Raw genomic sequence first — 25,488 nt, forward strand, 5'->3', positions numbered from 1 at the left:
AGAGTTTGCCGGTGATCATAACTTCCGGGTTGTCTCCAGGCAGTCACAATATCCTGCATTTGAATTTGAAACTTAGTGTTGATGTGGCTCATGCTTTTTATAATTAATAATAATTAATAATAAACAGAAATATGACAAATTAAATACTAACACAAGATTTTCCACGAGGTGACGCGTGCTAGTCAGTCTGTGGTGGACCTAGCTAGCTAGCTGGCTAACTATCTTAGCATGTTTCCCTCTCAGAAAGTCTGATAAGTCTTTTTAAAAAAATATTTTACCTCACCATGACCAATTTGCAATGTCGGACGTCGGAAACTTTGGAGGTGGCACAAGAAGAAGATGAGGTATCCCGACAAAGTGAAGGTAAGGTATTGAAGCTAACACAGCTCTAGCTTTTTACTGCTTTTATCACTGTCTAAGAAGTTTCTCTTCCAGAATTAGATGGTGAAATAGTAGAAAAAGAGGCAGAAGAAAATCATGTGAAAGGTGGCAAAGATGAAGATTTTAAGCAGACAGAGGACGAGTCAAACAAACAGTCGACAGTCAGATCGACAAAACGTCCGTCTGCTTGTAAGTTTATTTTTTGGTCATAATTGAGTACAAAAATTCACTTGCAAACTTTTGTTTCCACTTCTGTTAAATAGAACTGGCTCAGGGTGCACAGGCACAATGCAGTGAAAGAAGAATATTGCCATTTGAGTGATTATGCATTCATGCATTTCTTACTACTATTGATCCCCAAAACTTGCTGAAATGCCACATCTGTAGTGTGTACCAAGTATTCTTACATTTATTAAATAGGACAGAAGAATAAAAGATTACACACATATTCGTCTGAAAATTGGAGAATTTAAATCATTTCAGCAGCAGGAAAAAAATATCACGACATAATAGCTTAATCATCACAAACATACCAATACTTCGTTCGTTATTTTGAGAATTTTCTTGTTGGAGATAGGGTTGTTAGAAGTATTGAAAAGTATCGAAGTAACTATTCCGAAATCTTGTATTGGGATACGACATTTGATTTGCAAAGGTATTGATATCTTTTTTTTTTGTCATATAGTTTCTACACAGCTACAAAAAGTTTTTTTTTTTTTTTTAATTCAACTAACATTTGAGGGCATATTATTACCCCTAAATATATTTGTTTTTGAAAACCAGAAATATGCCATCATGTGGGAAATTTTGGATTACCCTTGATGGTAATGAAGGATATTTTTGCATTTTCCTTGGCCAAACCAACAGCTATTTAACACAAACATGCTAGACGGTGCGTCCCGGGCTGTTGGGGGACGGGTATCGATAAGCATTAGCTTTTTCCCGTCTTTCCTTTGTCTGTCATCGTCTTTTTCGGGCAAATTATTCCATAGTCTGTGTCAATGTTTCTCCTTTCTGGCTAAACTATCCCACACTCTGTAACTGTCAATGATTCTGATGATGATGACAATGACAATAAATTCATTCATTCATAATAAAAATAAATAAATAAATAAAATAATTATATATATACAGTGGGGCAAATAAGTATTTAGTCAACCACTAATTGTGCAAGTTCTCCCACTTGTAAAAATTAGAGAGGCCTGTAATTGTCAACATGGGTAAACCTCAACCATGAGAGTCAGAATGTGGAAAAAAACCCAGAAAATCACATTGTTTGAATTTTAAAGACTTTATTTGCAAATCACGGTGAAACATAAGTGTTTGGTCAATACCAAAAGTTCATCTCAATACTTTGTGTACGTTGTGTATGTACCCTTTGTGGGCAATAACGGAGGCCAAACATTTTCTGTAACTCTTCACAAGCTTTTCACACACTGTTGGTGGTATTTTGGCCCATTCCTCCATGCAGATCTCCTCTAGAGCAGTGATGTTTTGGGGTTGTCGTTGGGCAACACGGACTTCCAACTCCCTCCACAGATTTTCTATGAGGTTGACATCTGGAGACTGGCTAGGCCACTCCAGGACCTTGGAATGCTTCTTACGAAGCCACTCCTTTGTTGCCCTGGCTGTGTGTTTGGGATCATTGTCATGCTGAAAGATGCTGATGGAAGGAGATTTTCACTCAAAATCTCTCAATACATGGCCCTTTCATTCTTTCCTTTACACAGATCAGTCGTCCTGGTCCCTTTGCAGAAAAACAGCAAAGCATGATGTTTCCACCCCCATGCTTCACAGTGGGTATGGTGTTCTTCGGATGCAATTCAGACAGTATTCTTTCTCCTCCAAACACGAGAACCTGTGTTTCTACCAAAAAGTTCTATTTTGGTTTCATCTGACCATAACACATTCTCCCAGTCCTCTTCTGGATCATCCAAATGCTCTTTAGCGAACCGCAGACAGGCCTGGACGTGTACTTTCTTCAGCAGGGGGACACGTCTGGCAGTGCAGGATTTGAGTCCCTGGCGGCTCATTGTGTTACTGATAGTAGCCTTTGTTACTGTGGTCCCAGCTCTCTGTAGGTCATTCACTAGGTCCCCCTGTGTGGTTCTGGGATTTTTGCTCACCGTTCTTGTTATCATTTTGACGCCACGGGGTGAGATCTTGCATGGAGCCCCAGATCGAGGGAGATTATCAGTGGTCTTGTATGTCTTCCATTTTCTAATAATTGCTCCCACAGTTGATTTCTTTACAGCAAGCGTTTTACATAATGCAGATTCAGTCTTCCCAGCCTGGTGCAGGTCTACAATTTTGTCTCTGGTGTCCTTCGACAGCTCTTTGGTCTTGGCCATAGTGGAGTTTGGAGAGTGACTGACTGAGGTTGTGGACAGGTGTCTTTTATACCGATAATGAGTTAAAACAGGTGTCATTAATACAGGTAACGAGTGGAGCCTCGTTAGACCTCGTTAGAAGTTAGACCTCTTTGACAGCCAGAAATCTTGCTTGTTTGTAGGTGATCAAATACTCATTTTCCACTCTAATTTGGAAATAAATTCTTTAAAAATCAAACAATGTGATTTTCAGTTTTTTTTTTTTTTTTTTTGTTCAACAAAGGGCAACAAAGGAGTGGCTTCGTAAGAAGCATTTCAATGTCCTGGAATGGCTTAGCCATTCTCCAGATCTCAACCCCATTGAAAATCTGTGGAGGGAGTTGAAAGTCCGTGTTGCCCAACGACAGCCCCAAAACATCACTGCTCTAGAGGAGATCTGCATGGAGGAATGGGCCAAAATACCAGCAACAGTGTGTGAAAAGCTTGTGAAGAGTCACAGAAAACGTTTGCCCTCCGTTATTGTCAACAAAGGGTACATAACAAAGTATTGAGATGAACTTTTGGTATTGACCAAATACTTATTTTCCACCATGATTTGCAAATAAATTCTTTAAAGATCAAATAATGTGATTTTCTGTTTTTTCCAACATTCTGTCTGTCAAGGTTGAGGTTTACCCATGTTGACAATTACAGGCCTCTACAATATTTTCAAGTGGGAGAACTTGCACAATTAGTGGTTGACTAAATACTTATTTGCCCCACTGTAGTTAGCATCCAGAACAAACAAAACAAACTCATTGGCATGATCTCTTTTTAATTCAATACTCCTCATTGACACCTTGTGGTGTATTTAAATCACTTCCTTACATATTTAAAGAGTGACACTATGGAAGTCCAGCAGCGTAATCAACAATGGCGAGCTACTAGTTTTTTGGTTAAAAATTTTACACATTTCTATTAAAACTAAAATAACTCGTACTAACATTTATCGTTTAAGAACTACATGTCTTTCTATCCTTGGTACCCTTTAAATGGATTTTTTTCATATCGGCTGATAATCGTTCTATTTCTACTATTAATCCTTTTTTGACAACAATGCACATTCCCCCCTTCCGACTCCTCAATTATAAAATTTATCTCAAGCTCCCATTTGTTTTTTATAACTAAACTGGGTTTTAAACCCTACTTTGAAACCCTAACCCTCGTTTAATGAATGAACGATTCATTCACTCCTCCCAGTCAAAATGAATTGAATGTCTAGCGCCGTCAATGGAAGCCAATGAGTCAAAACAATTTTTCTCACATTCCTCTGCAGTAAGTGCTGTTAAGCATCTATTGAAGCTCTCATTCGGATGTTTGGCAGCAGTGGCGTGCGGCATGCTGTATGCCGCCTACCTGTCAATGTTCCACGAGAGGAGGTTCTGGTTCTCCACGAGACCGGTGAGTCACTCTTGCTCCACCGACGATGTACACGCGCCAGACACTTGTCTCTTGAGGTGTTTTTGCATCATAGGAACTGGAGCGTGAGCTGACTTTCCAAGGTGGCAGTGGCGTGTATTATTACTACTACAAACACATGCTAGCGGCGACGTCTTTTGACAGAGGTGCGTCTCTTTTTCATTCTGTCTGGATGTGAAACCAAATCTCAACAAATCTTTGTTGTTTTGCATGCGATAGCGTTCTACGAGCTGGCGACAGATGACAGGACTCTTGCAGGACAAACTATTAATGCCGTGGAGCGGCTGTCCTTGTATCCTGAACTCATCACCAGCTATATTTACAGAGTCTCCGGTAGCCAGGTCAGTTTTAAAGGGGATTTGTGGTGGAAAAGTGAGTTTTTAATGATTTGGATTCAAATTTGTGTCTTGGAGTGAACTTTGACTTTCAGGTAAATGTTTTGTCGGTCTAATTTTGCAAGGTTCTGTCTTTAAAGAACTTTTCTTTTTTTTTTTTTTTTTTTAATGAAATTGAAATTAAATTAATTTATTAATTGATTTTTTCCCAATTACTGTGTTGTACGATTAATAATAATAATAATAATGGTAATGAAACAATTTTACGTCCACTGTTTCAATAATTTTTCGAAGCTGATGGTAACGTAAACGATTGTTCACACATATTTTACATTTATAAATGTACAATAATCAAATAATTGGTTCATTGAACTTATATTTTATCAATTATTTTTTGATGTTTTATTTTACTTTTGTTCATGAATAAGTTGTTTTTCAAACATGCGGCCCGTGAGCAAGAGCTGTCACACCATGTCATTTTGTGTGACCTAACGAAATTCATGTGCATCAATTTCTTGTGTTTTTTTTTTCACAAAAGTTGTTTTTATTTCCCATATTTTTCGGACTATAAGCCGCTACTTTTTTTCCTTCATTTCGAATCCTGCGGCTTATAGTCAAGTGTGGCTTATTTGTTGATTTATTTGTGTTAATAGGTTACACTTTATTTGACAGCGGCGTCATAAGACCGTCATAATTATGACATAACACAATAATAGGCATAATGAATGCTTATGACAAATGCCATTAAGTGTCACCCGGCAAATTATGTCACTAACTCCATCTATGTCCAGCTCGGATCTTTTGCATCCATTGAAAAGTGAGATAATTTGCTGGATAACACTAAAGAACATCTGTTATAAGCATTTATTAATGCTCATGACAGTGTCATGTCATAATTGTGATTGTCTAATGACAGTCTCATAGCGCCACTGTCAAATAAAGTGTTACCAAATACCATAATTACCAATCAATGAAACAACTGGAGCAGTAACTGAAGAAATACTTAGCACAGAACATGAATTTTGATTGTTATTCACATCTATAGCGCTGCAATGCATCCTAGGAGACATGTTGGACAACAACAGTGTTGACAGCAGGTGGCAGCAGAGGTTGACTGTCTCCCCTTAGGGAGCAGTGATGGCCAAAGCTTTGCAGACAATTGGTTCAAAGCTTCATGGTGTTTAATTTGGTCTTATGACAGTCGTATGATGCCGCTGTCAAATAAAGTGTTCCCGGTTAATATCTTTTGCTGTAAATATCCCATAAATACAGTGTGGACAGCTGAGGTTTATAGTCCAGTTCAGTTTATCTATGAGTAAATGTTGTTGGTTGGCGGCTTATCGTCAGGTGTGCCTTGTAGTGCAAAAATTACGTTTAAAAAAAAAAAAAAAATTTTAAAATTTTTTTAACAAAAAAACAAACTATTATAATAATAGATATATATATATATGTGTTTGTAATTTATATATGCTACAGAAAATGAACTTAAAGAAGTAACTTTTAATAAAAATACAAAATAAAATGAAATATTTACTGAACTTTATTTTTTTATCAAAACAAATAATAAATGAAAAAAGCGAAGTCTTTCTATTTTTTCAAAAAAAAATTTTTTTTTTTAAGATTTAATAAAATGTATATTTATATAAATTGGGCAAAAGTATTTAGCGAAAGCAGTATAATGCATTGTTAAAAAATACGCAATTTCTAGATTTTTTTTTTGATGATGTCTTTCACAATGGATAGGCACCTATGATGAAAATTTCAGACCCCTTCATGATTTCTAAGTGGGACAACTTACAAAATCGCTGGGTGTTAAAATTAGGGCTGCACCTATCATTTACTCAAGTAATCGATTAATCTATCGATGGGTTAGTTCGAATAATCGAGTGATGGAATTACAAACATTTAATGCTTTGGGTTGAGGGTTAGGGTTAGAGTTTAGAACAAATTTAAGGAGGTGTAAAACTAAGAAACACATATTTATGCTTGCAATAACATTTATTTTGGCTTACTAGGATTGCACTTTCAAAAGAGCATTAAATACAAATACAAAATAAAATGTGTGTTTCTTCAAACTATTTAGAATTGTGCTTTCCTTTCCCAAGAGCAATAAATGTGTTTACAAATAAAATACCTGAACTTAGCCTCAAACAGTATAAAAAAACAAATTAATGAGATCTAAGTACAACAAAAGAACAGTTGGCTAACTTGCATAGCAAAAGTCTGCAAGGTTAAATGCAAAAAAAAAAAAAAAAAGTAAAATCTTTTTATACAATGCTCTTAACAAATCAAATTAAAACACATATTCTCACAGAAAACTGCTGAATATACTGCTGAATATACTTCTAAATTACGAATGCATTAACAGACATTCGCTCAAACAAACTTACAACCATGTGTTGGTCTAAACAGGGAGCAGCTGGATTCAGCTGTTACACGAGTTCTGTCATATTCACTGTTGCCACTAGAGAGCAGTGTATCAGCCCAAATCAGTAAAACTAAATGCAACATCGAAGCAGCAAATTTTGATTTGAAGATTTTTTTTTTTATAATCGATTAATCTTTGCAGCCATAGTTAAAATAATTATTTTCCTCACTGAATACCAGTATAATAATACCAATACATTTAATTATATTTCTATTTGATTTTATATTTAAAAATGTGTATTTAGTATTGTTTACAAAAAGGCATGTACAGTCTGTGTACCAAGACTATTTCAAAGTAGCTGCACTTGTCTATCGCTGCAGGATGTGGTGGAGCCCATCTACTTCTATGTGGGCTCCGTGTTGGCGCTTCAGGCGGTGTACGCCACGGCGCTGTTCACCTGCAGCTGGCTAATGAGCGGCAGCTTGACTGCCGGCGTTCTTGCGGTAGCCTGGTACATCGTCAGCAGGTTAGTCCAGGATAGTTACCGTTCAAAACCTTGAATCTGGTTTAAGTTTCGTCTGTCCCTTCGCCATCTCAGACCGGACGCCACCAAAGTAGAGGAGGCGGTTCCTCTTCGGGAGAACTGGGCTCTGCCATATTACGCTTGTCAGGTGGCAGCTCTCACAGGCTTCCTGTGTGGTAATATTGGTTTGGTAGCAGAGGTGAGCCCCTTTTATTTCTTTAATCAATTTTTAAAAAACATTTTTTAACTGTTAAGCCGTGCCTTCAGATGTTGTGCTATCTGACCATGAGCGCCACCACCTTCACTTTCCTGTTGCTATGGGAGCACAGCCACTACGTGCTTTTCGTTCAAGCTTTCTGCCTCTTCCTCTTGGACTCCTTGGACCTGGTGCCACCTCGGAAGGTACCAGATGCCTTCTTCCAGATTTTTGGACTTTGAATCTTTAGCAAAATTTGTTTTTGCGCAGATATCCGACGTCCACAAGGTGTATGTAAGCTCCTTGCTGCCGGCTTTCTTCTTTCATTTTAACAATGCGGCACTGTTGGGATCACCGCTTCTCAGTCTTCTGATTGGCTCTGGCCTGGCGAAGTACCTCCAGGTAGTGTAGTTTTATTTTATCATTAATCCCTGATGCCTTTATTGCAGGACTAAAAAAAACATTTTTGAGCTGGAGGGCTACGTTTTATTTTGAAAAGGAGCGGATTATTCTTCCATTGTAAAATCGTTTATGTAATAATAAAAATGATCATTTTCTTATAAGATAAGTAGTAATATATTCTAATATTTTTTTTGGATGATTATTTACAATAACTAGTCACTGATATGTAGTAGTTCAACTACCTGTATAGTGAGTGGTACCTGAAGACATAAAAGCTTTGGTACACGAAAAAAAAAACACGTAATCTTTCAAGCTTTTCTTTCGCTTCATATTATGAAAAAATATTTATCATACGAAAGACAATACATACAGTCATGTGAAAAAATTAAGACACCCTTTGGAAGCCGGTGTGTTTTCTAACATATTTGGACATACGGATATTTAATATCAATTTTAACAATCTTGAGAGATTCTAGGAATACATTTAACTAAACATCTAAAACTGAAAACAAGTTTTTATTTTTTTTTAACTTTCTCTAAAATGTCATTATAAATAAATGCAATTTCTGTTGAGGAATAAATTAGGACACCCCCACATTCAATCCCTCTTAAAATGGCTAAAATCACACTCAGCGGTACATCATTACGCAGAGCTTTGAAGGAGGCTTGCCTTGTAATACCTCACATTTTGTGTGATGTGCCTCTGACTGTTGAAGTGAGAGAAAAAACAATGGTGAGATCAAAGGAGCTGTCTGAGGTCTTCAGAAAGAAGATTGTAGACTCTTATGAGTCTTGTAAGGGGCTTTAAAAGATCTCAAAAGGATATAAAATCAGCCATTCCACTGTTTACAGTCTATAATTGGAGGACATTGAAAACAACTGCCAACATGCCCAGGTCTGGCTATCCAAGCAATTTCATCCTGAGAGCAGACCGCAAGATGCTAAAAGCAGTCTCCAAAAACACTAAAATGTCATCACGGGACATACAGCAGGCTCTTTCCACTGTTGATGTGAAAGTGCATGCCTCTACAATCAGAAAGAGACTTCACAAGTTTAACCTTCATGGGAGGTGTGCAAGGACGAAACCTTTGCTCTCAAAGAAGAACATGAAGGGCACACGGAAGTTTGCCAGAGTGAATGTAGACAAAGACCAGGACTTCTAGAATAATGTTCTTTGGACAGATGAATCTAAAATTGAATTATTTGGACACAAGAACAGCGGACTTATTTGCCATGAACCCAGTACAGCATTCAAGGAAACGAACATCATACCAACTGCACGGAGGTGGAAGTGACATGGTTTGGGGATGCTTTGCTACAGCAGGACCTGGCCAGCTCACCATCATAGAATCCACCATGAATTCTGCATTGATATGTGAACATTTCCTGATAAAGAACTGAATATTTAACGGATTGTCCTAATTTTTTCACATGACTGTACTGTAATAGGTAATTAATAATGTCATGACTATAAATGTAAACAAACGAAATATACATATTACAAAGCGCTACACAATTCTCATGTATATGAAACAAAAGACGTAACTTACAAGCAGTACTTTTATTAAGGTACAGAGAGACGGAATGGCATACAATGGCTGCCAAAGTTAGCTTATTCTTTAGCACTCCGTGTTTTCTATGAACGCAATTAGTCATTCATGTGATAACGTCTGTAAAATTAGCCGAACAAACTAGCTACACTTAAGCGCCAGTAGGGGGTGACAAAGCATTACAAATAAGACAGGCAATCACAGAACATGACATAAAATTAAATGTGGTGTTTTCGTAGCGCTTGGATTGAATTAGGCAATTTACATGTAATATGTGATTCACTATGCAAACAAATCTTAAGGTACCACTGTACTACATTTCAACTTGTACTGGTAATTAAAAAAAAAACTTTGATGGTTAGTACATCGCTTTAAGTGCCTACTTCAGCATATATGTTAGTTGTTTATTGTACAGTAGTATACAGTAAAAGAGTAACCTAATCTATCTTGTTTCCAGCAAAAGATGAAGAAGGGCCCTCTGGTTGCCAGAGTGATAAAACTCTTGCTGCATTTCCATCTGGTCTTCACCACAGCTATCACCTTCAACTATTTAATCAAGGTGCTTAGATTATTTTTTTGATGTAAAGGACAGATTTAGTATATGTATACTTACAATAACCCAGTTTGTATCATCTTTCTCTATGGGTAAAAAGCATAAATATGACAAATAGAAGACAACCAATATCACATAATTGCAGTGCTGACTAGCAGCAACCAATATTTTGTATGAAAACTCACATTTAGCAGATTAACGTCACATAACAACGAAGGCTGCTACTGACGATTATTTTTTATAATCGATTAATAGGATGATTAATTAAATGATAAATTGATTAATCGGATAAATGTCACTTTTTCAATGACCATCACAATTTAACTTGAAGTTGTTTTGACATGGCAAATCGCTGATATGAATTGTGTCAATGACTCATTTATTTTATTGAAACAAAATTGATTAAAGTGGCAGATTGTAATGAATCTTTTATTTTCTTATTTTTTATTTTTTTATCAAACAGTTGCTCATAAGTTCAAACCAGTGCTGCAACGATTAATCGATTAACTCGAGTATTCGATTAGAAAAAACATTTGAATTAAATTTTGTTGCTTCACGTATTCATGGCGCTGTAATGGTTTATTTTGAAAGTATTTGCATTTAGTTTTATTGATTAGGGTGGATACACTGCCTTCTGGTCTGCCTCTTTTCACATGGCTGAATCCAACTGCTCCCTGTTCAGACCAACTTAAGCTGAGTTTTTGTTTAAGCTAATTTTTTTTAATGCATTCATAATTTAGTTTATAAGTATATTTAGTCGTTTTTTGTGGGAGTATGTGTCTGAACCTTTTGTTAAGATCGTTGTAAAAAAAACTTTAGCATTTTATAGCATTTAAGCTAGGAGACTTTTTCTATGTATTTTAGCCAAGTGTTCTTTTGTTGTACATAGATCCTCATTAAAAAAAAATTTATACGGTTTGAGGCCCAGCTCAGTTATTTTAATTTTTCATGTCCCTTATTCGATTACTCAATTATTTGAACTAACTAGTCCATCGATTAATCGACTACTAAAATATTCGATAGCTGCAGCCCTACTGTGAACTGTCTCTCGCTTGCTCTAATCACTGGCACCTGCACACCCTCACATTACATACATACAAGGACCCAAACAGGACTACTCATAGCTGCTTGCAAAAATTGATTTTCAAATTAGTTGGCAGCTAATTCATTAATCGATTTGATTGATTAGTTATTGCAAACTTAAAAACAACCAAATCTTCGCATCAAGAGGTATAACAAAATTAATCGGCTTAAATGCTGTGGATACAATAAAATTCCAATAGTCACCAAAATATAAGCACATGTGACAGAAAACCAAAAGTTTTTTTCCCCCCTCCTTCCAGAAAGTTGTTCCTGTGGGTGATGGCGAATTTATATTAAAGTTCCTGGAAGTGAAGTTTGGGCTCAACATTACAACGTAAGTCACACAAGCTACTCTGAAAGATGACAAGCAAATGCGCTGTAGTTAAATGTTGAATACAACTTTAACAGATGTACTGTAGTTGATTTAAAAAAAACTGACGTTGACGCCATGGTAACTCTCATGCACATGCAATATGGAAATGTTTTTATTTTTTTCATAACATTTCTATTAGTGTTTCTGCCAATATTTTGACATGTCTGTTTCTTTTAACACATGATACCTTGTCCACAATTTTTCAAGAGCCCCTATTTAAATTCTGAATGACTGTTTTGTTCTTATTTTCCACATTTTTTAAACACAGGTTTTTAAATTTGTTTTTATGTACCGTATGTATTTACAAATCCAGATTCATGTGTACTCCAACTTGTTTTTCTTTTGCTGTTTTGTATAACTCATTTCCCATTCATGGTAATGTTAAAATTGCCTGCCTTGTCATTGTGTGCCAGTGATTTTGTGAGCAACTTCCTGGTGTGCCAAGAGAGCCTTCAGTCTCCCACTCAGGATTTGTACCTGCGCCTTACTCAGGCATCCGTGCTTCCGTTCTACCTGCTGGTGCTTGCTGTCTGCGTTCTGTCGACGCTGCAGGCCGTCTACACCAAACTCAGGTCTTGCACCTTTTGTCTTTGCTTTTTTCCTTTTCTTCTCTTTGACTTCTCTTTCTTTCCTCCTCAGCGGTGAGTCAACGCAGAGCAGCAAGCGACAACCTAAAGATGGCAAGGTGGGTGAGCGTCCCGAGGTGGTCTATCATGTCTTTCACACGCTGATCTTCGGCGGACTGACGCTAATATTCGACGGGTACGACCGATGCCTTGTGTGGGGTTGGTTTGAATTGCGCCGGTTGGTTTGAGCTTATTGTCTTTGCCATGCAGGATGAAGTATTTATGGACGCCGTATGTGTGTGCATTTGCGGCGTTTGGCGTGTGTTCGCCGGACTTCTGGATGACTGTCTTTAGGTGGCTCAGGGTTAAGTCAATCCACCCTGTTGTACAGGTGAGAGGCCCGCCAGACTTATATAGCACTGGGGGAAACCATGAGTTGAAAAAAATCTATCAAAATATATATTTTTTTGTCGCTTCCCTGCAGTCATTAATCCTGGGCGTAGCTGTTCCAACAATCATCGGCTTCAGCGTGTGGCAGGAGGTGAGAGCCAGAGCTAAGCCTGTCGCGATATGCAATAAGTCAATTTATCGCACGGTAAATAAAAATGAGGTCGGTAATTTTGCCGGCTGTGATTTATCGCCATGTGCATTCATTTGGGCGTGCATGTGCTGCGTGCACTCGGCACACGTGCGTGTTGATCGTATATGATATGAGACTCCAGTTCCTTTCAAAGATGTTTATTGGTCATCGACACACCGTAGAATTAAAGTTCAGACATACAAATCAGGAAACGCATCTACTGTATTCTTAGGACAATAAGGCGCACCTGACTGTAAGCAGCCACCCACCAAATTTGACACGAAAACGGCATTTATAATCCGCTATAACTATAATCTGCTGCTGTCCTCAATGTATTATGGGATATTTACACCAAAAGATATTAACCCGTAACACTTTATTTAACAGCAGCATCATAAGACTGTTATAAGCCCAAATGAACCACCGTGAAGCTTTGAACAAATTGGCTGCAAAGCTTAATTGCTTCAAGGAGCTTCATTTGGCCATCACTGCTCCCTTGGGGGAGACATTCAACCTCTGCTGCCACCTGCTGTCACACTGTTGTCATCCAACATGCCTCCTAGCATGCATTGAAGCGCTAGAGATGTAAATAACAATCAAAATTGATATTCTGTGCTTATTATTACTTCAGTTACTGTTCCTGTCCACCCCCCCCCCCCCCCCCCCCCCCCCGGCCAAGCCGCCGGAATAGCGACAGCCCAACCAGATGGCGTTCTGCTGACGCCGCCCCAGTAAGTCGGCTGGAAAGGGCCTAATCCCGCGCGTCCACTCCGGTGTTAACCCTTTGTACTGACTCAATTTTGAACGGTTTAAAGAAGGCTCACCGAAAACAGGTTGACAATTTATTGGTCGACAATGGTCAAAAAACAAGGCAAAACAGACGACAGAGAGGCAATGTTAGACCTAAGGTCCACAAAACAACGGATACATCAGAATGTACCTGAGAAGCGACAGTTGTTATCTAAATGTTCAGCCTTTTGAAAGCTGCGGTGGAGTAGGCCGGGCAGAAGGCGTGCCGGAGTGTTGTCCTGGGATCATCCCTCTGTGGCAGGTTTAGGCGGTCAAGTTTGTGCGTCATCCTTCGTGGCTAGGACGTAGTTGCCACGGCAACCGACGCATGTCTTGACGTCCAAGGCGCCGCACTATCAAGTTGTTGTCTTGGTAGGGCGGGAGTGTCCTGACCCCACCTGAGAAGTGATGACGTTTTTTCTTCGCTTATCAGGCGAGGGCTGATAAGCTAGTCCACTTTACTGTGTCAAAGGGCATGGAGTGAAGTCTGCCTAAACTATGGTTAAATGCTTTACTATAATGAATGTGTTAGACTAATGCAAACAATTATGTGGTGTGTGCAAGAAAGGTAACTATTCCCTTCAACCATTAAAATTATGACATGACACTGCTATGAGCATTAATGAATGACGGATGTCAAATTATCTCACTATTGAATAGATGTAAAACGTCCAAGCTGAACATAAATGGAGCTAGTGACATAATTTGCCGGATGACACTGAATGACATCTGTCATAAGCATTCATTAATGCCCATGATAGTGTCATGTCATAATTATGACACTCTTATGACGCCGCTGACAAATAAAAAGTGTTGCCTATCAAGCAAAATAAAATCAACAAATAAGCTGCTCTGGAATATAAGCCGCAGGATTCATAGTTTTATAGTCCGAAAATTACGGTATATCAAATATTGTAAAACGATAGCATTGCTACATTGAGGCTAATGGAACAAAGACAATGTACTAACCACTTTAGCCTGGCATTCGCATTGGCAGTCGTCTCCAAAACGCACATTTATGTTTAAAAGATGCTTGTTAAAAGAACTTGCTGGTTTATAGCATTTGCAAACAATGCGAAAAAAAGAAAAATCTATTTCAGGTAGTCCCCGGGTTACAAACGAGTTCTGTTCCTGCAGTGGCGACGTAACCTGAATTTCCGTGTGAGTACCTTAAATTACCTCTAAATACCTTCCAAAATCTCAAAATAACGATTCAAAAACATGTATTATAAAAATAAAAAATAAGATACTTTACTTACTATCAATGCTGGCAGATGGTAAAAAAGGTACCCTGAGTATGCTGGCTTTTTTCACACTTGGAGACACAAGAGTTCTTGTTTCACTGATGTTTACAGAACACTTTGGCCTGCAAGTTAACAAGCAGGTAAGTCAATGTGACTTATTTAAAGCTTGTTATCAGCAACTTAGACGAGGTCGAACTGCTTACGCCGCATCGTTGCTAGCTGCATCAGACCCTAGCTACTTCTTTAGTAGAAAACAGCAACCTGATTGGGTGTGCGCTCACTGTAATTAAACTATAAATTTCACCATTTTAAATCAACTTGTAAACAAATGATTAACAATATACTGTAATCCCAAGAGTTGTACAGTGACAACAGGAAAAGAAAAACAATGCACCCCTCCCAAAAAATTAAGTTGCAGCATGTAAATTTTCAATTATCCTTAGTGAGACAACAGCTCCTCACACTGGCGAAATAAATATTTGCAGGGAAACCTGACAGCTGTACACTGAGAAAAATACAGAGCTCAAAAAGACACTCTACACTAGGGGTCCCCAAACTTTTTCTTGTGAGGGCCACATAACTTTTCCCTTCTCTGATGAGGGGCCGGGGTCAGTTTGTAACAGAAAAATTGCAGGAGTGCCTAAATGTAAAAATGTTATGTTTTTCAGAAAGCCACAATCAAATAACCCTTTCTGGATTCTTCACGGAACAAAAGTAAATAAAAATAATAATATAATAATAACACTATTAATTAAATAGATAATAACCCAATAACCCTCTCTTAGTTCTTCACAGAAAAAGGCCAGGAAATTAACACTATTGAGAAAAAAAAATTCAAAATGCTCTCTGGTATTATTCAGGGGGCCGGACCAAATGTGGAGGCGGGCCGTATGCGGCCCGCGGGCCGTAGTTTAGGGACCCTTGCTCTACACTGTTACACTCCGCCGTCGTAAAGTCGAAATCACGTAAGTCGAGTACGTCATAACCCGAGGACTACCTATACTGACAACATATGCATGATGAAAATTGAAAACAAGTGCTCTTCTTTTTACTGAGTGTAAACGTACGGTTAGCGGCTTAGCGAACGTACTTCTGGTGAATATTACATAATAAAAGCACATGTTCAACATGTAAATAAAGATCTTTGGAGTTAATCTCACATACTTCACATTCTACACTAAGAATAGCTTTTAAATGACACCAAATATGAAAAATTTGATTGGCAATGAATAATTTGGTTCAAATTTGCTAACATGCGCACTTTGCAGGACAAGATGACAGTCATTTAGGATGAATTAAACACTTTTGATGGATTCTAATTGGCAGAGAACAAAAATTCTCACCTATTTCATATTCTGCAGTTAACTAGCTTTCTAATGACTCGTTATGCATTTAAAAAAATATATTATTCTAATATAATTTGCTTTATTCAAGAATAACAATTTATTGCATTTGAATGGGTGATTTATCAGTTGTCACTACATTAGTGGTTGTTTTGGTTTTAAAAAAAAAAAAAAAAATATATATATATATATATATATATATACTGTATATCGCATATAGGCAATAATTTAAGACACAACATATTGACTCCTAAAATTTGTTATGGCGACAGGCCTAGTAAGAGCCGAATATTAATGAGAATAACAACAATAACAATAATTAAGTTTGATTCTACATGGTCCTAGTATTGCCCTCGTGCCCTTGCCGAGCTGTTCGAGCTTCAGGGGTTCTACGATCCCGACACAGTCGAGATGATTGGATGGATCCGGTGAGTTTTTTTCTTTTTTTTCTTTTTCAAGCAGATAAAAGATTTTTGCACGAGGGTGGCTGATGTTTCACAATGTGGTCGTCACAGGACTCAACTCCCTGCGGCAGCTGTGTTTGCAGGCAGTCCTCAGCTGTTGGGAGCGATCAAGTTGGGCTCTGGTGCTGCCGTTACTAGTTTGCCACTGCATTCGGATGTTGACATGCTGAGGAGGAGCGAGGATGTGAGTTTAGACTAATAACTGAAGAATTAGAGAAGTCTTTTCTTATCTATAATATGCATAACATTATTTTAATTCATAGTTCATAGTTTTATTCATACTCAGTGTTTTGAATCTTACTTTTAAAAAAAGTAATTAATTACAGTAACAAATTACTTCTCCCAAAAAGTAATTGAGTTAGTAACTCAGTTACCTGAATGAAAGAGTAATTAGTTACTTGGCAAAGTAATTGGTTTTACTTTTCATGTTTTCCATTCCAAAAAAAAACCAAAAACAAATAATAAAGTCACACTATATGAAGTTCAAAGGGACAGTTGCCCTAGCCCAATTCTTTACCCTAAACTTAACTAGACACAGGGGTATTGTGGATATTGCGATAACTAGATAGTAACCTTTGTTATGTTTGGAAGTTATTTAATGTTGTGAATCAACTGTAAAAATTGCTCCCGTTATTGCATTAGTTCCCTTGGTTCTACATTCTACATGTGAACATTTTAAAACTGTTTCATCATTCAAAGATAGATTCAAGTCAAGATTTTGCCGATTTAGGAGTATTTTACATAAAAAGTAACTTAGGTTCGCTAGGAAGCTTCTGTACAACAGAGCCTTTCTGAGAAGTCTACTGCTTTAAGATGGTGGCTGCTTACTAACACGGCAAGTGTATCATTTCGCATCTAATTCTTTATACATTTGCTAACGCAGCCGAGTCTGTCATTTCACATCTAGTTCAACATATACATGTGATATTTAGCGTAGCATCGTGTGGGCGTAGTTTGTAGGCTGTTGACTACAGTCAGGTATCATTGGAGCTATCTAGACTAGCATTGCGTTTGCAACGGCATTACAACTCCCTCTTTCCCACTCCCGCTCTTCTCTCGCCGTGTCTCGCAGACTTTTCTTGCTTCATTTAACCAACATAGTAACGCAAAGTAATGCACGCCTTTACATCCTCAGTAACGGTAACAGCGTTGCAAAGAGTAATTAATTAGATTACTCACCACTGAAAAAAATAACGCCGTTACTAATGCCGTTATACTCTAACGCCGTTATCAACAACACTGGTCATACTGCTCTTTGTCACAGGTCACACCATTGTTTTGCTTTCCTTCCTATGGCCGAACTTGGACTGATAGAATTAATCGACTAATCGATAACTATTTAATTGTTAAATGACCCTGCAACTATTTTTAAAGTCTATGAATCGTTTAGAGACTTTGACCAAAAAAAAGGGCCAAATCTTTTTTCAGCCTCTTAATTGCGCATTATTCATTAAAGTATTTTTTAAGATTTCAAGCAAAAAAAAAATTCTGTTTTTGTTTTAGTTCAAATAAAGGAAAACAGTAAATGTACTGTTTTTTTACATGAACACTTATTTCTGAGTTTTCCTTTTTTACTTTTTTTCATAAAAAAAAAAAAAAACAAAAATGGAAAAACGGTGAATATTCTTTTTCTATGTTTATTTTTCAGTTTTCATTTATTCTTTATTTACATTTGTATAATTAAAAAATAGGGAAACTAATTGTTTTAGTTAATAAAATATTCTTACTGTAATTAAAAAAAAACACAAAAATTTGTAAATATCCTTTTTCGTTATTCATCTGTTCATTTATTTTAAAATTAAAAGGAAAAAAGGGGGGGTTAAATATTTACTGATTTCGGTAGTCTTCAAGCTTTCCTTGAGGACTAGATTTTTTTTCTCAACACTTTATTGTTGTGAAAACATTAAAATCAATGCACTTACAATACTTGCTTTCTCAGGCTTCACTAACTAATGCAGCGGGCTTCAAGTTTGACACCTGTGCTTGAGAGTAATAAAAAAATATATCAATAAATTACTTACTATCGTTATCCTTTGTGGACTCAGTCATACCAGGTATACTCCATGCGCTCGGCAGAGGAAGTCTACAAAATCTTGACTTCCCGCAAGGCCAACTACGTCATTGTTGAGGAGTCCTTATGCAATGAGCTGACCCCGGACCGGGGCTGCCGCATCAAGGACCTACTGGACGTCGCCAATGGACATGTGAGTTTTCCGCCAACGCGGACAAGTGGACAGCTACTGAAATGTACCTTTCTCTTTTATTCATTGGTTTCGATGGTTTAACTGCATAGCAACCTCAAGAGTGGTCTATGCTGTAGTACTCTATTGCAGTGTTTTTCAACCTTTTTTGACTCACGGCACGTTTTTACATTGGAAAAAATCTCGCGGCACACTATAAACCAAAAATGTTCCAAAATTATTTTCTGTACAGTATATTTAATTATGAAATAATTTCTCAGTACGTATACTTACTCAGTGTGAAACTTGAGCCTGTTTAGATGAACACAAAGTCGATATCCTTATTCTTTAACAGCTCTCAGTCTTTCTCTGTTTTTATTTTATTTTTTTAGCAGTGAGGCTTGAAAAAGCTCAGAATTATCAGACAGAGGGACTTGAGCAATGTCTTTAACCACATCAGGGCCGAGCATCTCGCAGACAATGGCTTTGCAGGCAGGTAGTATTAATGTCTCAGTCACGGTGTGGGACTTTTTGGATTTAGCAACAAGGTAACTGGCTTTGAGGGCTTTCTCATTTACCTTCGTAGTTTTTATCAAAAAAGTTGCCTGTTTCTCTGTGTATTCACGAAGGCGAACAAATTAGTCCATCGAGTAGTTTTGGAGTGACGGATGTTTCGTTTGGAGATGACGTTTAGGAAAGCTGCTCATGTCGCGTTCAAGAAATGCTCGGATTTCTAGCCGTCAGCCATTTTGCTCTCCTTGACAATGTGTAGGAATAAAACACAGGGGGAGGATTGACGATCGTCACATATGAATGAAATAGAAAGGACACTTTCAAGTATATCGACAAATGACGAGTCTAACCAAATAATGTACAGTAGACGTGCTGGGGTCCACATGGTCACGGACAAGGTCGTTGATGCTAGAAATCCGAGCAGTTTTTGAACGCGACACGAGAAATTTTGCGCTCATCTGCACATGACCGAGAACTTTCTACCTACTCCTTCCTACCTTACTTCTGCAACTCCGCCCGACGACGTAAAAAAAACATTATAGTCGGTGACGACTTTCCCACTTTATTGTGGCAACAGTGGAAAATACTAAACAAAATAACAGCGGCATCCGCAACATGCGACCGCTAAGTCGAGAAGAGTCTGGCTGCAGACCACCTCTCTCTCTGGCTTGGCTAACTCCGCTCTCACGGCTCACGCCGTTCTCCCTCTCCTTGCTTGCTTCCCGCTACATCACCACTCTGCAGTCTGATGGCACCTTCAAGGGCCCGCCCAGTTACAGACATTACATTAATTTCTCGCGGCACATCTGACGATCTCTCATTGCACACGAGTGTGCCGCGGCACACTGGTTGAAGAACACTGCTCTATTTAGATAAATGCAGTGGTCAGTTGATGTAACTGCAAGTAAATATCCGACAACAACAGCGGACAACCTGCCACCAGTGTCGACTTCAACTAGCATATCCTGTCAATACTTCTATGCCCGAAGAGCTACAGTAGTAAAAAAATATATATTATGATATACAGTAACATCTAGAGAAAGATAATATGTGTGGAATATGAAATATTTGTTTATAATATACAGTGGCGCAAATAAGTATTTAGTCAACCACCAATTGTGCAAGTTCTCCTACTTGAAAAGATTAGAGAGGCCTGTAATTGTCAACATGGGTAAACCTCAACCATGAGAGACAGAATATGGAAAAAAGGTTAGAAACTCACATTGTTTGATTTTTAAAGAATTTATTCCAAATTAGAGTGGAAAATAAGTATTTGGTCACCTACAAACAAGCAAGATTTCTGGCTGTCAAAGAGGTCTAACTTCTTCTAACGAGGTCTAACGAGGCTCTTCTCGTTACCTGTATTAATGGCACGTGTTTTAACTCATTATCGGTATAAAAGACACCTGTCCACAATTTCAGTCAGTCACACTCCAAACTCCACTATGGCCAAGGCCAAAGAGCTGTCGAAGGACACCAGAGACAAAATTGTAGAACTGCACCAGGCTGGGAAGACTGAATCTGCAATAGGTAAAACGCTTGGTGTAAAGAAATCAACTGTGGGAGCAGTTATTAGAAAATGGAAGACATACAAGACCACTGATTTAAATTCTTTAAAAATCAAACAATGTGATTTTCTGTTTTTTTTTCTTCCACATTCTGTCTCTCATGGCTGAGGTTTATCCACGTTGACAATTACAGGCCTCTAATATTTTCAAGTGGGAGAACTTGCACAATTAGTGGTTGACTAAATACTTATTCGCCCCACTGTATATAGAAAATTATGATTAACCATGTGTCCAATGAAGTGAACATCATGCATCCCCCAGTATATTTTTGAACATGTTCCATAATTGTGTGACGGTTTTTATGACTGCTTTAATTATAAAATATGCATTTCATCTTTAGCTGTAGTTTGCATTACTATATGGATTTTATCTTATTTTATAGACTTCAAAAGCAGGAAAGAATAAGACAGTTTACAGAATAGCCCAGGAAATTCCACCCAGCTTCAGTGATGACGACTGTAGTGACAACAGTGATGATGAGTGGCTGCCAGACAACAACAGAGACATTGGTGTCACAACTAGAAGTTTCATTGGTTTTCTTATTCAGGCCTATGCATTGTTCCTATAGTGTTTAAAGTATTGAAATTTCCCAAAAAATAGTTGAGATTTTTATCAAAGCATAAAAGGGATCAAGGGCTTCTATATTCACAATAGAATAAATTCATATTCGATAGTGAATTTACATTGTTTTATGTTGAGTTTGCAGTTTCATGGAGCATCTCACCGCGGTGTTTTTTGTGTGCAATGACAATGAAGGAATATCTGTGCCTTAACTCATGTGAAAAATAGGACACCCATTAAATATTCAGTTCTTTATGAAGAAATGTTCACATATCAATGTCTGATCTTGTTTTTTTTCTCTCTGGAAAAGAAAGTGATTGTAATTGCAGATAAACAAAAAAAATTAACATTGTTTTAGTCATTGAAATATATCGACAAAAATGCATATTCTAACTGATGAAAAAGTTAGGACATCCTACCACCTAATAGCTAGTGTTACCCCTTTTTGGCTGAAATAACTTCAGTGAGACGTTTTTGTAGCCATCTACCAGTCTTTGACATTGGTCTGAAGATAGTTTGCCCCTCAACGCAGAATACTTTCAACAGTGCCTGACTGTTGAACACCATGCTGAGATCAAAGGAGGTGTTCGAGGCCATGACAAAGAAGATTGTAGACGCTTATGAGTCTGGTAAGGGAATTCAAAAGATCTCAAAAGAATATAAAATCAGCCATTCCACTGTCCGGAAAATACTGTTGATGTGAAAGTGCATGCCCCAGAAAGGTACTTCACAAGTTTAACCTTCATGGGAGGTGTGCAAGGAGGAAACCTCTGCTCTCCAAGAAGAACACGAAGGCCAGATTGAAGTTTGCCAGAGTGAACGTAGACAAAGACCAGGACTTCTGGAATAATGTTCTGTGGACAGATGAATCTAAAATTGAATTATTTGCACACCAGAACAGAGGACATGTTTAGCGTAAACTCAATACAGCATTCCAGGAAAAGAACCCCATACCAGCTGTGAAGCATGAAGGTGGAAGTGTCATGGTTTGGGGATGCTTTGCCACAGCAGGACCTGGCCAGCTCACAATCATAGAATCCACCATGAATTCTATCGTATATGAGAGGGTGCATGAGGAACATGTGAGATCATCTGTGGAAAAAATTTAAGCTGAAGCGAAACTGGACCCTGCAACATGACACTGACCCAAAACATACCAATAAATCCACCAAGGACTGGCTGAAAAGGAAATGGAGAGTCCTGGAATGGCCGAGTCAAAGCCTTGAAACGGGCTGTACGAGCAAGACACCTCTCAAACATCTCACAGCTGAAAGTATTCTGGGTTCAGGAGTGGGGCAGTCTTTCTTTAGACCGATGTCAGACTGGTAGAAGGCTACAAAAAACATCTCACTAAAGTTATTTCAGCCAAACGGAGTAACACTTGCCATTAGGTGGTAGGGTATCCTAACTTTTTCCTCATTTAGAATCTGCATTTTTGTTGATATATTTGGTTTATTGAGTAAAACAATGTTAATTTTTTTGTTTACATGCAATTAAATTACTTTCTTTTCCAGATATAAAGAAAAACAAGATCAGACACTGATATGTGAACATTTATTCATAAAGAATTGTATTTAATGGGGTGTCCTAATTTTTTCATGGGACCGTATCTACCTTACCCTGCCCTACCCTACCCTGTTACTTGATGAAAAAGTGGGGTGGCTCAGTGGTAGAGTAGTTGTCCCCCCCATCCCAGATTCTTCGCCCCAATTAACTCATCTAAGTATCCTTGAGCAAGACTCAATGTTGCCCCTGGTGCTTCGATACCAGTATGTCATGGCGATGTAGTGTAAAGTGCTTTGAAGGCCTTGAAAGGTGGAAAAGCACTATACTCAGGGGTGCACATAATTTTTTTGCCCAGGTTCTCAGAGGAGGACCTGGAGATGTGACTTGGTCCTCATTGAGCTTGAGAGCCGACCCGCCTGATGCGATAAATTTATGGCAAGCTTTACTTAGAGCCAATTAACTTTAATTAATTATATTAACAATTAATGCTTGCTTAACATCAACTGGCACAACAAAATTGGCATTACTTTGAAGGGAAATGTAAAGAAATAAAAAGCACCAATTCAAAATAAAGGGCATTATTCGGCTCCCACATTAACTCCAAGCCTTTTTAAAAGTGGGATGTCCTCCTCATAAGACCTCATTGAACGTGCATGTTTAGCTTTGTAAAATGCGAGCAAAAACACGTTTGTCAGTGCATGTCGCTGTTCATTACCTTTATTCCGCCATATTCCGCCACTTGTCCATAGGGCGAGTGGGGTCCTGTTTGACATCGATAGTTTGCTTAATTGCCACAAGCTCTCTGTTTTTTTTCGTGCTTTTCAAATTTTGCGTGGCTGAAATTCTTTGACCCTACATAAAATGCGCTGCTCTTATCGGCGACATTGGGATTCTCACGGCTCATTTTGTACCGCATTTCCGTGCGAGCATCATTTGCTTCTAGCCACGGTACCTCCTGTAGCCACTTTTCAGCAAAAGTCCTTTTTTTCGGTAGCTCCGGTGACGTCTCTGTCATCTGTCTGTCTTTTGACGGGGGTGGGGGAACACGGAAGTAATTACTCAGTGTGGCCTGCCTCTTCAACATTTTGAGAAGTTATTTTCTCGTGTCCGCCGCAAATACAGCGGTCAGCCATCGGTACGCAAAAGCGTATGGAAGCCGTTGAGGGCCAGCGCGTTTGTCTACGTCCAGTACGCATGCGCGCATGCGGACCACTTATGTGCACCCCTGACTATACTATATTTACCAAAAAAATCACATCTTTGAAAAATAAGAAATTGAACATTATTTCATCTCCTAAGAAAAAGAATAACACATCATCTACAAATCTTGACCAAGGTTTTCATAATGCATGCATCAGATCCCGTTATGAGCATGCCTCTCTTCCGCAGGTGGTTCGAGACCACGGTGAGACCTACGCTTTCTCCAAACACCGCCGCTTCTGCCAAGAGATTAAGACCAACCGCTCGCCCTACACCAACTACTTTACCCGTGTCTTCTGGAACCGCTCCTACCACATCTACAGAGTCAACAGCGTTATCTCCTTCCAGTACTAACTGAAGGAGGCGGAAGTGTGTGGAAAGTTTGGCATAAAAGATAAAATGGCTCCACCCATTAAAATCTGCCATTTGTCCTAAAACAGTTTTTTACTCCCTGTTTGACTGGCCATTTCGCATAATATGTTTATATATGCACCTAAAACAAAATGATGTTTATGAGTAATGGCCAGTCAAAGATCGAGTTCATATTGGGGGTCACCCTGTAGTCTCAGTACCGTAATTTATAAAATGTGCATTTACTGTTACTGTCTGCTTAAAGTTGGACTCACTGTAATTTAGTATAACCTCCTGGAATAACAATGATGTCACCTCATCGGGCCATCGATTTGTTGCTCATAAGGAGGGTAGCGAAATTCACATAAAATGAATATGAAGATGCTGGTGGCATCTTTTGCCAAGGGGAAGATGGACAGCTGATTGAACAGGACTAATATTGTTGCATTAATCTAGCAGTGCCTCAATGAAGCGTATGTTCTGGCCTGTTGCTAATATTATGCCTTCACAGGTGTTGTCCTGATGCCTTATGTGGTGCAGTGCTTGTCCGACCTTCCGGACTGTTCAGATTATTATTTTTTAAAACCCACCATTTTCTGTTTATTGTCCCTGGATATTTCTGTCTAGTTTTTGTGCAAATAAACTGACATTTTTGTATAATGTTCTATGACAATGATTCATATTGAGGTACATGCTGTAATGTCAATTAAATTCTCATTAGTAAATTTTCCCGATGAAATACGGCATTTACTACCTAGTAGAGGTATTTTGATAATGTTTTCTATCTCGATGATAGACCTCAAACTAATATTCATTAATCATCGCCCAAAATATCTGCTTTCATAACATCAGTTTAGTAAAAAAAATGTATGTTGCGGAAAACACAGACAAGGCTGAAAAGCAGTTTCTGCTCTTGCACCTCTCTTAAAATAAACAGCTGTATTCAGTGGCAGACTTGGCAATTTTGGGCCTAAGGTGAACATATCCAGGGGCCCTCTTCATGGGTCAGGGGTTAAAAAGGTGAGAACGGTGTGGAGGAAATGTGTTCCGGTACACTAGGGCTGTCCTAAA

The 25,488-nt window shown here is 38.3% G+C and overlaps 1 protein-coding gene across 2 annotated transcripts; it reads left to right on the top strand.

Annotated features, from left to right (window-relative positions):
- LOC130910142 (probable C-mannosyltransferase DPY19L4) lies at window positions 1-25,094 on the top strand. Of its 2 annotated transcripts, XM_057827137.1 has the most exons (19): window positions 1-363; window positions 436-570; window positions 4,027-4,151; window positions 4,225-4,315; window positions 4,389-4,510; window positions 7,253-7,398; window positions 7,471-7,594; window positions 7,663-7,797; window positions 7,862-7,993; window positions 10,001-10,102; window positions 11,440-11,513; window positions 11,966-12,124; window positions 12,192-12,314; window positions 12,389-12,509; window positions 12,603-12,659; window positions 16,420-16,502; window positions 16,590-16,722; window positions 18,584-18,742; window positions 24,256-25,093. In XM_057827137.1, exons 1-19 carry the CDS (start codon window positions 285-287, stop codon window positions 24,418-24,420), a joined length of 2,265 nt encoding a protein of 754 aa, XP_057683120.1. In that variant the 5' UTR covers window positions 1-284; the 3' UTR covers window positions 24,421-25,093. The 2 variants fall into 2 exon arrangements, with proteins under 2 accessions (XP_057683120.1, XP_057683119.1); XM_057827136.1 differs by having other exon boundaries at window positions 12,389-12,659; window positions 24,256-25,094.
- The last annotated feature ends 394 nt before the right edge of the window (window positions 25,095-25,488 follow it).

The sequence above is a fragment of the Corythoichthys intestinalis genome, chromosome 22, assembly GCF_030265065.1.
Source record: "Corythoichthys intestinalis isolate RoL2023-P3 chromosome 22, ASM3026506v1, whole genome shotgun sequence".
Taxonomy (NCBI): domain Eukaryota; kingdom Metazoa; phylum Chordata; class Actinopteri; order Syngnathiformes; family Syngnathidae; genus Corythoichthys; species Corythoichthys intestinalis.